Source organism: Aquarana catesbeiana, linkage group LG09 (genome assembly GCF_042186555.1).
Source record: "Aquarana catesbeiana isolate 2022-GZ linkage group LG09, ASM4218655v1, whole genome shotgun sequence".
In the NCBI taxonomy this organism is placed as follows: Eukaryota; Metazoa; Chordata; class Amphibia; order Anura; family Ranidae; genus Aquarana; species Aquarana catesbeiana.
The window spans coordinates 88,552,462-88,564,902 of NC_133332.1; the positions used below are offsets into that span (position 1 = coordinate 88,552,462).

The following is a 12,441-nucleotide window of genomic DNA, read 5'->3' on the forward strand; positions in this document are numbered from 1 at the left end:
AGGAGGTGGACAGAGGCTGCGGACATACTACAGGAGGTGGACAGAGGATGCGGACATACTACAGGAGGTGGACAGAGGCTGCGGACATACTACAGGAGGTGGACAGAGGCTGCAGACATACTACAAGAGGTGGACAGAGGTTGCGGACATGCTACAGGAGGTGGACAGAGGCTGCGGACATGCTACAGGAGGTGGACAGAGGCTGCGGACATGCTACAGGAGGTGGACAGAGGCTGCGGACATGCTACAAGAGGTGGACAGAGGCTGCGGACATGCTACAAGAGGTGGACAGAGGCTGCGGACATGCTACAAGAGGTGGACAGAGGCTGCAGACATACTAGAGGAGGGGGACAGAGGTTGCGGGCATACTACAGGAGGTGGACAAAGACTGCGGACATACTACAAGAGGTGGACAGAGGCTGCGGACATACTACAAGAGGTGGACAGAGGCTGCGGACATACTACAAGAGGTGGACAGAGGTTGCGGACATACTACAGGAGGTGGACAGAGGCTGCGGACATACTACAAGAGGTGGACAGAGGCTGCGGACATACTACAAGAGGTGGACAGAGGCTGCGGACATACTACAGGAGGGGGACAGAGGCTGCGGACATACTACAGGAGGGGGACAGAGGTTGCGGACATACCACAGGAGGGGGACAGAGGCTGTGGACATACTACAGGAGGGGGACAGAGGCTGTGGACATACTACAGGAGGGGGACAGAGGCTGCGGACATACTGCAGGAGGGGGACAGAGGCTGCGGACATACTACAGGAGGGGGACAGAGGCTGCGGACATACTACAGGAGGGGGACAGAGGTTGCGGACATACTACAGGAGGTGGACAGAGGCTGCGGACATACTGCAGGAGGGGGACAGAGGTTGCGGACATACTACAGGAGGTGGACAGAGGCTGCGGACATACTGCAGGAGGGGGACAGAGGCTGCGGACATACTACAGGAGGGGGACAGAGGCTGCGGACATACCACAGGAGGGGGACAGAGGCTGCGGACATACTACAGGAGGGGGACAGAGGCTGCGGACATACTGCAGGAGGGGGACAGAGGCTGCGGACATACTACAGGAGGGGGACAGAGGCTGCGGACATACTACAGGAGGGGGACAGAGGCTGCGGACATACTACAGGAGGGGGACAGAGGTTGCGGACATACTACAGGAGGTGGACAAAGACTGCGGACATACTACAGGAGGGGGACAGAGGCTGCGGACATACCACAGGAGGGGGACAGAGGCTGCGGACATACTACAGGAGGGGGACAGAGGTTGCGGACATACTACAGGAGGTGGACAAAGACTGCGGACATGCTACAGGAGGGGGGACAGAGGCTGCGGACATACTACAAGAGGTGGACAGAGGCTGCGGACATACTACAGGAGGGGGACAGAGGCTGCGGACATACTGCAGGAGGGGGACAGAGGCTGTGGACATACTACAGGAGGGGGACAGAGGCTGCGGACATACTGCAGGAGGGGGACAGAGGCTGCGGACATACTACAGGAGGGGAACAGAGGCTGCGGACATACTACAGGAGGGGGACAGAGGCTGCGGACATACTACAGGAGGGGGGCAGAGGCTGCGGACATACCACAGGAGGGGGACAGAGGCTGCGGACATACTACAGGAGGGGGACAGAGGTTGCGGACATACTACAGGAGGTGGACAAAGACTGCGGACATGCTACAGGAGGGGGGACAGAGGCTGCGGACATACTACAAGAGGTGGACAGAGGCTGCGGACATACTACAGGAGGGGGACAGAGGCTGCAAACATACTGCAGGAGGGGGACAGAGGCTGCGGACATACTACAGGAGGGGGACAGAGGCTGCGGACATACTACAGGAGGGGGACAGAGGTTGCGGACATACTACAGGAGGGGGACAGAGGCTGCGGACATACTACAGGAGGGGGACAGAGGCTGCGGACATACTACAGGAGGGGGACAGAGGCTGCGGACATACTACAGGAGGGGGACAGAGGCTGCGGACATACTACAGGAGGGGGACAGAGGCTGCGGACATACTACAGGAGGGGGACAGAGGGTGCGGACATACTACAGGAGGGGGACAGAGGCTGCGGGCATACTACAGGAGGGGGACAGAGGCTGCGGACATACTACAGGAGGGGGACAGAGGCTGCGGACATACTACAGGAGGGGAACAGAGGCTGCGGACATACTACAGGAGGGGGACAGAGGTTGCGGACATACTATAGGAGGGGGACAGAGGCTGCGGACATACTACAGGAGGGGGACAGAGGCTGCGGACATACTACAGGAGGGGGACAGAGGCTGCGGACATACTACAGGAGGGGGACAGAGGCTGCGGACATACCACAGAAGGGGGACAGAGGCTGCGGACATACTACAGGAGGGGGACAGAGGCTGCGGACATACTACAGGAGGGGGACAGAGGCTGCGGACATACTACAGGAGGTGGACAAAGACTGCGGACATACTACAGGAGGGGGACAGAGGCTGCGGACATACTACAGGAGGTGGACAGAGGCTGCGGACATACTACAGGAGGGGGACAGAGGCTGCGGACATACTACAGGAGGGGGACAGAGGCTGCGGACATACCACAGGAGGGGGACAGAGGCTGCGGACATACCACAGGAGGGGGACAGAGGCTGCGGACATACTGCAGGAGGGGGACAGAGGCTGCGGACATACTACAGGAGGGGGACAGAGGCTGCGGACATACTACAGGAGGTGGACAAAGACTGCAGACAGGACACATCCTCACAGCAGCCTCCTCCCCTGTCCACCATCATATTACTTCTCCAGTCCACATCAGATTCATCAGTGTGCTGTGTCCTCCTCCTGTACCCCTTCCACCTCTGCCCTGACCTGTGGAGAGGTGAAAGGGGTACAGGAGGAGGACACAGCACACTGATGAATCTGATGTGGACAGTCTCTGTCCCCTGCATATGCCATGCAGCCAGGGCCCAGGGACAGAGACTGATGTACTCTATTCACCATCATATTACTTCTCCCGGCTCCAGTCCCAGTAATGTCCTCCTTTAGATCCCAATCCCATCCCCCCCACAGCTTCACTCTCCGTACCTCCTGTGTGTGCAGCCAGCCAAGTCATGCACTGCATGACAGTTGACAGTTTTTTAGTGAAATGGTAGGGGTAAGTACCCCCTTACCATTTCACATGGGGGGGGGGCCGGGATCTGGGGGTCCCCTTGTTAAGGGGCTTCCAGATTCCGATAAGCCCCCCGCCCGCAGACCCCCACAACCACCGGCCAGGGTTGTGGGGATGAGGCCCTTGTCCTCATCAACATGGGGACAAGGTGTTTTGGGGGCTACCCCAAAGCACCCTCCCAATGTTGAGGGCATGTGGCCTGGTACGGTTCAGGAAGGGGGAGGGCCGCACTCTCGTCCCCCCCTCATTTCCTGTGGCCTGCCAGGTTGCGTGCTCGGATAAGGGTCTGGTATGGATTTTTGGGGGGACCCCACGCCGTTTTTTTTTTTTTTTGGCGCGAGGTTCCCCTTAAAATCCATAGAATTTAGAGGGAACCCCACGTCATTTTTTTTTTTAAATTTTGGCCGGGGTTCCCCTTAATATCCATATCAGACCTGAAGGGCCTGGTATGGAATTTAGGGGGACTCCCACGTCATTTTTTTTTTTTAATTTTGGTTCGGGGTTCCCCTTTGGGGAATTCCCATGCCGTTTTTATCAATGAACTTCTATGTGTATTGTCGGCAATGCAATAGCCGCGGGTAGTTTTAAATGAGTTTTTTCCTTCAAAATGTTATTTTGCTGTCAGACTGTTCTAAACACAGGAAACATGCGCCCCTTTACAGGCATACTATAGACACCTCCCAGGTACGAAATTTAAAGGGATATTACACTTTTATTGTTTGACTTTAAGCATTATTAAAATCACTGCTCCTGAAAAAACGGCCGTTTTTAAAACTTTTTTTGCATTGATCCATGTCCCCTGGGGCAGGACCTGGGTCCCCAAACACTTTTTATGACAATAACTTGCATATTAGCCTTTAAAATTAGCACTTTTGATTTCTCCCATAGACTTTTAAAGGGTGTTCCGCGGCATTCGAATTTGCCGCGAACACCCCAAATTGTTCGCTGTTCGGCGAACTTGCGAACAGCCAATGTTCGAGTCGAACATGAGTTCGACTCGAACTCGAAGCTCATCCCTAATCACCATAACAGGACATTACCACCTCCATGCTTTACTGTAGGAATGGTGTTATTTGGATGGTGAGCTGTATTGGATTTCTGCCAGACAAACTGTTTGGTGTTCAGGCCAAATAATTTAATTTTTGTCTCATCAGACCACAACACCCTTTTCCATGCAGCCTCAGAATCTTCAAGGTGCATTTTAGCAAAGCTCAGTCCTGACTCCATGTGGCCTTTCTTAAGGAGTGGCTTTTTTTCTTGCAACCTTCCCATACAAGCCACATTTGTTGAGAATTTTCTGATATTGTTGTCACATGCACACAATGGCCACTCTTTGTCATACATTCCTGCAACTGCTTCAGAGTTGATGTATGCCTCTTGGTAGCCTCTGTGACAAGTTTCCGCCTGGCTTTTTTATCCAGTTTGGAGTGACGTCCTGATCCAGGGAGGGTCTCTATTGTACCAAATACCTTCCACCTCTTAACAATAGACGTCACTATGCTTCTAGACGTTGATGCAGCCTTTGAAAATTTTGTATCCATCTCCTGACTTGTGACTGTCCAAAACTTTATCTTGGAGATCTTTTGACAGTGCCTTGCCAACTATAGTTGGGCGGCACAGTGGTGCAGTGGGTAGCACTTTCACCTAGCAGTAAGAAGGGTCGCTGGTTCGAATCCCAACCACGACACTACCTGCCTGGAGTTTGCATGTTCTCCCTGTGCCTGCGTGGGTTTCCTCCAGGTACTCCGGTTTCCTCCCACACTCCAAAGACATGCTGGTAGGTTAATTGGATCCTGTCTAAAATTGTCCCTAGTATGTATGAATGGGAGTTAGGGACCTTAGATTGTAAGCTCCTTGAGGGTAGGGACTGATGTGAATGTACAATGTATATGTAAAGCGCTGCGTAAATTGACGGCGCTATATAAGTACCTGAAATAAATAAATAATAGACGTCACTATGCTTCTAGGCATTGATGAAGCCTTTGAAACTTTTTTGCATCCATCTCCTGACTTGTGACTGTCCAAAACTTTATCTCGGAGATCTTTTGACAGTGCCTTGCCACTTATAGTTGATGGTTTGCTTTAGTTGCACTACCGGGGACTGAAATGCTCCAGGAAAGCGCTTTTCATGCCGAGCTAATCAAATGGCCACAGCTGATCACAGTAGTAAGTGAAATGGCATTGTGTGCCATTGAGAAGGTGATTAGCTACACCTATTGAGTTTGCAAGTCATTTTTAGTAGGGTTTTTTTTTCCAACTCAGTGATTCTGTTTTTGAATTTTTTTTTCTGACGTGTTGGTGTTCTATCTTTCACTTGGATGTTATAAGTTACATTGAGTAAATACAGCTGGATAAAACAAAAATGGTGTCTTCATTGCAGGCTGCAAAGCAACAAAATATGATCATTTTTAAGGGGGGGTGATTATTTTCTATAGCCACTGTATATACCTATAAACCAGGGCCGTTTCAGAAAATCAACAAGTTCTAATAAAAAATAAACTGTTCATGGGGTTCCCGTGTGTACAAAATCTATATGCATGCTGAGAAACTTTAAAAGTAGCGTGCATGTCCCCATTCTCCTCCTAGCAGGTCACGACTAGCATGCTTCATGTGCCAGTTTTGATGATGCGATGGTAGGGGGAATGCGCAGACACAGCAAGGCCCCTATTGATAACCGATGATCTTGAAGCAGGTCAAGCATAGACAACAAATCTCTAACTGTCTGGCTTAGATGATTTGTACTGAGAAAAGTATGGAGGCTGCCATTCCTGGCCTATTTATGGGCATGATAGTTGCCTGGCCCACTATGAGGCATGTGTGGTCATACTAAAGTCAGAACACCTTTGTTCTTGTTGTCAGTTATTTAAAGTGGATCTTTAGTCAGAAAATTATATCCAGATCACTTCAGGCTGGCCTTTTTGCAGGTATAGCTATGTAAAACATTATATATATATATATATATATATATATATATATATATATATATATATATATATATATATATGAGTGCTTTTATTGTTTAAAATCCATCAAGGCACTGGTCTCACCCAGATCTGCACATGCTCAGTTGCTCTCTATTCTCGGTACTGTGCCTAAAATCAGAGCAACTAGAGGCCGATCAACTGATAGATTCACTGTTGCTGAAGGGGGAAGAAAGCAACAGGAATGATACAAACTGTGCAGAGGAAACACTGATTAGGGAGAGAGAAAAGGAAAGCAGGAGAGGTGACAGTATAAACTTTGCTGCCAAAAAGACACACAAAAAAAAAAGGAGTTGAACATACAAGGAAAGGGGGTCTTATCTCCCTGATATTCTCTCTCCTTTCTCCCTCAGCAGGGGCTTCACCCATCCTCTCTGGCTAAACCAAGACATACGATCAAGCTGGAAATGCACACATTTTAATTGCAGAAAGTGACATAGCAGGAGATTTACAAAAACTGGTGCACACAGAATCTGGTGCAGCTGTGCATAGGATCCCATCAGCGTCTAACTTTAGCTTGTTCAAATAATCTTTGACAATAAAACCTGGAAGCTGATTGGTTACTATGCACTGCTGCACCAGATTCTGTGTGCATCGGTTTTTGTAAGGAAGTGACTGCTCTGGGCTTCAACAAAATGGCAGCCTCCACAAGACGAAACATGAGCAATTAGGAAGGAAATTTACAGCACACACTTATTTTGTTAGCATATTCATTAATGTTGAATGTATGTTCTTTTGTCAAAAAAAACATTAAATTGTTATCAAACTGTTATGCGTAAATTTCCACTTTAAAGCTGTAAAGCCAGAGGATTAGCAAGACAGCAGGCAGAATTTTTATTAGAGCTCAGCAGTGGCAGTTTACAACTTCTTCTAAAGTACCTGCAATAAACAACATTTTGAAAAAAAAAATCCTATTTAGCAAGGAGAATAAAGCAGATCATTTTATATGTTTCACCTCAAAAGTGTTTTCAAATTCTCGCTCTTTTCATTCTTCTTGTACTTTCTGCTTCTGTACTTCCTGTAGCTCCACCTCAAGTTCACCGACTCGGCCTCTTAAGGTATCTATCTCCATTTTGTGCTGCTCTGACAACAGCTGAAACTGAAAATAATGAAATGGAATAGAAAGAGTCCCTATAAATTCCAGGCCCTTTTTACACATAGCAGACGTTCAGGGGGTATATCTGCAGTAAAAAAAAAGAAACTAAAAAACAAAAATTGTAAAGGTCTGGAGATAATACATTTTACAGCAGACATACAGTATTCTCCTAGAAATAAGCCTAAAAATGTAGACGATAATGGAAATTAATATTTAACCAATTGACCCCCAGGCCAATTCTGAAACTTCACATACATGTAAAAATCAGCATTTTGTACTTGATAATTACTTAAGACCCCCAAACATTATATAATTTTCTTAAAGCAGAGGTCCTGGAGGGAAAAAAAAAAAAGTTTGTTGTTGCAATTTTAATGTCACACGATATCTGCACAGTGGTTTTTCAAACCCAAATGTTTTGGAACAAATATACATTACTGAATTTTAGTGCACAGAAACAGAATATAATACCCTATTGTTTGGTAATTTATAAAAGATGTAACGTCGAGTAAATAGATACCCAAAATGTCACACTTAAAAATGACGCACGCCCGTTGACTGGCGACAAACTACAGTGCTTAAAAATATCCATAGACGACGCTTTAAAATCTTTTACAGGTTACCAGTGTAGAATTACACAGGAGGTCTAGTGTTAGAATTATTGTGCTCACTTTAATATTCACGTCGATACCTCTCATGTGTGGTGCGATCACAGTTTACATATGTGCGATCAACGTATGAGTTCACATTTGTATGTAAGGATAGGGGGAGCTTTACATTTTTTTACATTTTATGAATTATTTCATTTTTTTTTTTTTTTTTACACTGTCTATATACATTTTTTTTATCAACTTTATTGCTATCACAAGGGAACAACATCCCTTGTGATAGCTGGGGCAGTGAAAGGTACTCCTACTGGGAGATCTGGGGTCTATTAGACTCCAGGTCTATCCTCTTCCCTTAAAAGCATCTTGTCAAACTGAGATCGAGACATTCTGCCACATGTAAAAAACGATCCAGCGGCTGTATAGCCGCTTGGATCACTTTTACATTATAGAGCATCGCCTGATACCAGGGTCATGAATGCAGCTACAGCCATGACTCAGGTAGAACCACTGAAATCCGAGAACATACTGGTACATCCATTTGTGAGAAGTGGTTAAGCTTTTGGGGTTACTTTAGATGCACTGACATGCACCAGAAAGTACTTCGCAAGCAAATAATCTAAAAAGGCTACACTTGACACCACTGATTAACACTTCATACAAATGTTTTTGAATCAGTTTGGTCCACTCTCTAGAATGGGCAAGGAAATTGTCAGTCATAGCCTCTTTATTATACAGTTATTTTAAGTAAAAATATGATCAGCTCAAAGTGGTTAAATATTCAAATAGTAGAGTAACGTTGTTAACAGGCTCCATCAAGATTAACAGAGGGGCTAAAAAAGATATCTAGAGTAAATGCAGGTTAACTTTTAGTACTGGTCACACATGAATGCCAAAACACTTGGTGAAGGAAGATAAGAATACAGCCTAGCTAGTCCTGGCCTTTAAGTGGGATCATGTAACCAAACCCAAAGCTTCTGACCATCACTGAAGTAACAGGGGGCAGTCACCCTAAGACTCCTTTCACATCTAAAGGTTTTGAAGCGTGTTTCCCAAAAAGAGCTTCAACACTCAACGTCAAGATTCCCCATTATATTAAGTTGATCTTTGGGAACATGTTACATGTTGCCACTGCTGCAGCCATTCCCCGACCCGCTGCCTCTAGTGACAGTGAGCCAGGGATATTCTCCCCAAACTCGGTCATAATTTTTTTTTTCAATGTGGGCGGGGCTTTGCTCACCCGGCCGCTTCATTCATTCACAGAGTTCTGTGAATGAACTACAAATACCGACATCCTTTGCAGCTGTCTGCGTGTAGTTCTCAATGAACTACCAGGGCGCTATTGAGCGTTCTAGGTAGTTAATTGTTTCTTCCTGTCAGTGTGTAACTGTCTGCCTGTACAAGGCATGAGCAGATAGATACACAGGCAGTCTGCAGGTATCCTGCATTGCACCCATGATCTGCTGATCACGGGTGCATTGCTTTGCAGATTCCTAGTAAAAATAAATAAATAAATGTAAATTTTTTTTACTTGCAAAAAGATGTGCATTTACAGTATATACATATTTTACAACTTTGATAACTGTGATTTGATTTTCCCATAGACTTGTATGGAAATGCAAATCCTGCTTGAAGTGAACTATTGCCCCTTGGCACAGGTCCTAGTACTCTTTTATATAGAAAAAGTGAAATTCCTGCCAAACACTAACTATATTGAAATCCCCCACCACCTAACTGGTGTAAAAAAGATCTGTACATTTACCCATTTTTTACCCATCTCCAGTCACATGATCCTACAGCTCTGGCTCCTGTGGCGCCGAGCAGCAGCTGCAGGGGAGAAAAGGAAGCGCCGACAGGAACTAGGACATGGGAGCCTATGAGTGACGTCACAACTCCCAGAATTCACACAGTTATTGTTGAGGGCTCCTTCCTCTCCCCTACAGCTGCCGCTCACTGAGACAGGGGTTAACATGTCAGCAGCAGATTAAAATGTGCAATTATATACATCTTTTTTACACAGGTTAGGCAGCATTGGTAGCAGGAGGGGAAAGGGACATTTTTATTTTTATTTCAATCTGTTTATTGGTTTTTGAGATACACATACAGTGCAATAGTACAAACTGTCAGAAAAATATCTGAAAAGGCATGTCTTTAACGAGAGACATACAGAAACAAAAAATCATAGCAATATAACCATTACCAAGAGATATCACATCTTGGTGCACAAGAAACATTAGTAGTAAATTTCTATGTATAACCAATCAGTTAAAGCTAAAGGTGAACCATCATAAAAAGTTAGGTATGGTGTAATGTACTTAGAAATCGCATAGGAACAAAGGGTAATACACCAAAATTTACCCGAGAACATGTCAGTTTAAATAGTGAAGAAAAGGAAAGAAGAGGAAGGTACAAGAAGAAGAAAAAGAGGGAGTGTCAAGGGTAATCATGGTAACACCTCCCAGACCTCGTGTATCCACAGATGAATACTTAGAAAGGGACCATTTTAAATAAAGTTAATGTGAGCGAGGAGTTATACTTGTATGTTTGAATATAATTTAAATCCTTATATATGGATGCTATCAAGCTTTTATGTTGATATTGTAATTACATGCACATTGGTCATCCATACTCTATTTAGAGTAAACAGAGTATTTCTTTGTATTGGTTTCATTCTTTCTTTCAGAGCAATTTCCAGTGGTGTGGGTCACTAAAATGAATACAGTCAATATAGCTTAGCCCTAAAAAAATGTAAGGATGGCAGATCCTGCCAGCGGTTTCCTGGTTCCTCAGTGCCCTGCTTACTGGGGCATACCACGTCTGCTGCAACCTTCTATAAACTATTAGTAAGACTCTCCCCCCACTATACATGTGCAACCTGATCTGCATATTGTAGAATGCCATAACAGCAACAATTATCTGCAATAATACAGCACAGTAACACAATCCCTCCCAACACTTGCCTTTTCCTGCCACCTCATTTTAGCAGCTTCTTCTGATTGCCGCCTCCTCTCTTCTTCTTTCTGCCTCCTCTCCTCTGCCTGTTCAGCCTGTGTGCGCTCCTCCTTAATGACCTGCAGTTCCTGAGACAGCCGCTGTAAAGCCTTCTCCTTTTCTTTGGCATCAGCTACCGCCAGTTCCAGCTTGCGGATCTCTCTCATCTGATGGGCAATAATTTCAAGAGCCCGGGTTTCAGATGGTTGGGCATCAAGAGACTGATAACCCGGGGTCCTGTCAAACAATAATAGGCACACCATGTGTAAGTTTTTGTGATTTGGGATTTTTCCAATGAATGTAGCTCTAACACATCTGTGGAACACTTACAGATCATTGTCCGAACAAAATGCATCATCCTAGGGGGGCTGGGAGAGGGAGGGAGACGGCGGAATAAGCTTAATTCTGTTGGAAAGCGTTTTGAGATTGATCCATGTGTTATATTGATTGTGGTCTTTTATGTGTCTTACTTTTGTATGTATATGTATTTTTAAAAGGATGTTTATATGTAAGAATTTGACATGATATGGAATGTTTTGTGTGAATATGCATGTTTGATTTTCACAATGTCCAGTGAACAGGAGAACAAAGGACAGCAGCTGTCAAAGATTTCTGTAACTTGTCTAGCAGTTTTGTAGCTACAACATCCAATGTAAACATACCATTGGGGTCACTAGCTTAACTGGGCATACAACAGTACCTGAGCTGAGTAAAGGGATTGTATTACGAAATTTGAATGTAAAGAACTCCGATAGTAGTTAATTTTTGGCTAAAAATAGCTATTTATTGTTTCCCCAAGTTTGATTTTTGTTCCACCAAAAGGGAAAATAAATAAATAAAACACAACCACTTAGCTCCCATGATGCAATGAAAAATTTCAATGCTTTGCTATGTGTAAGCTGCCAATAAGTACAATAAAGAGGATCATATTGCCAGAGACAAGAGTGTCAGGTCTTGGAACACCTATAAACTGTTCCCCTTTTGCAATAAAAAAGTAAAATACCTGGTTTTATTCTGTGATTTCAGCAACTCTTTTCTTGACCTCCAGATTAATATTTAAAATACAACATTAAAAGATGATGGCGATTTTTACATTATTGCAAAAAAATTGGGAAGGGACTTTGCGGCTACCACAGACACCCGAATGGCAGGGTAACTAAACAAAAAGCATACTAATATCCTCCTTAGTACCCTGTGAACCAAATAGAATGGTTTTGGGAGCTGCCCGAGGCAAAACAAAAGTGAAAAGCTGCAAGGGAAAAACGCTCAGAGGCTCCTGTAATATGGCTCAGTCAAATTCTCCTCACACAGCTAAGGCACACGCTGACAAGAAACAGCTGCATTTACCTCAGGAACTGTATGACACGGATAGTGACTACAGTGCCAGTTCCCAGCCACAGCAAGCAGATACATTACACCCAAATATATTAAAACAAATAGAGAAAATGCTACAGAAAGCTTTAAAGCAGACCTCTGACCAAATTACAGAGAAACTGACAAAAGAAATACGTGATTTAGGTCAACGCACAGCTGAATTGGAAAACAGAATGGATGACATTGAAACTAATGTACTATCACATGACAATGAATTGGAGTC

General features: G+C 45.1%; 1 protein-coding gene across 1 annotated transcript in view; it reads right to left on the minus strand.

The window, feature by feature from the left end:
- Positions 1–11,107, minus strand: part of LOC141108960 (coiled-coil alpha-helical rod protein 1-like) — a 43,775-nt gene extending 32,668 nt beyond the window's left edge. Inside the window, 3 exon segments of the mRNA XM_073600919.1 lie at positions 7,111–7,146; positions 7,148–7,254; positions 10,814–11,107. Coding sequence (XP_073457020.1) covers positions 7,111–7,146; positions 7,148–7,254; positions 10,814–11,107 — 437 coding nt within the window.
- Positions 11,108–12,441: the final 1,334 nt, after the last annotated feature.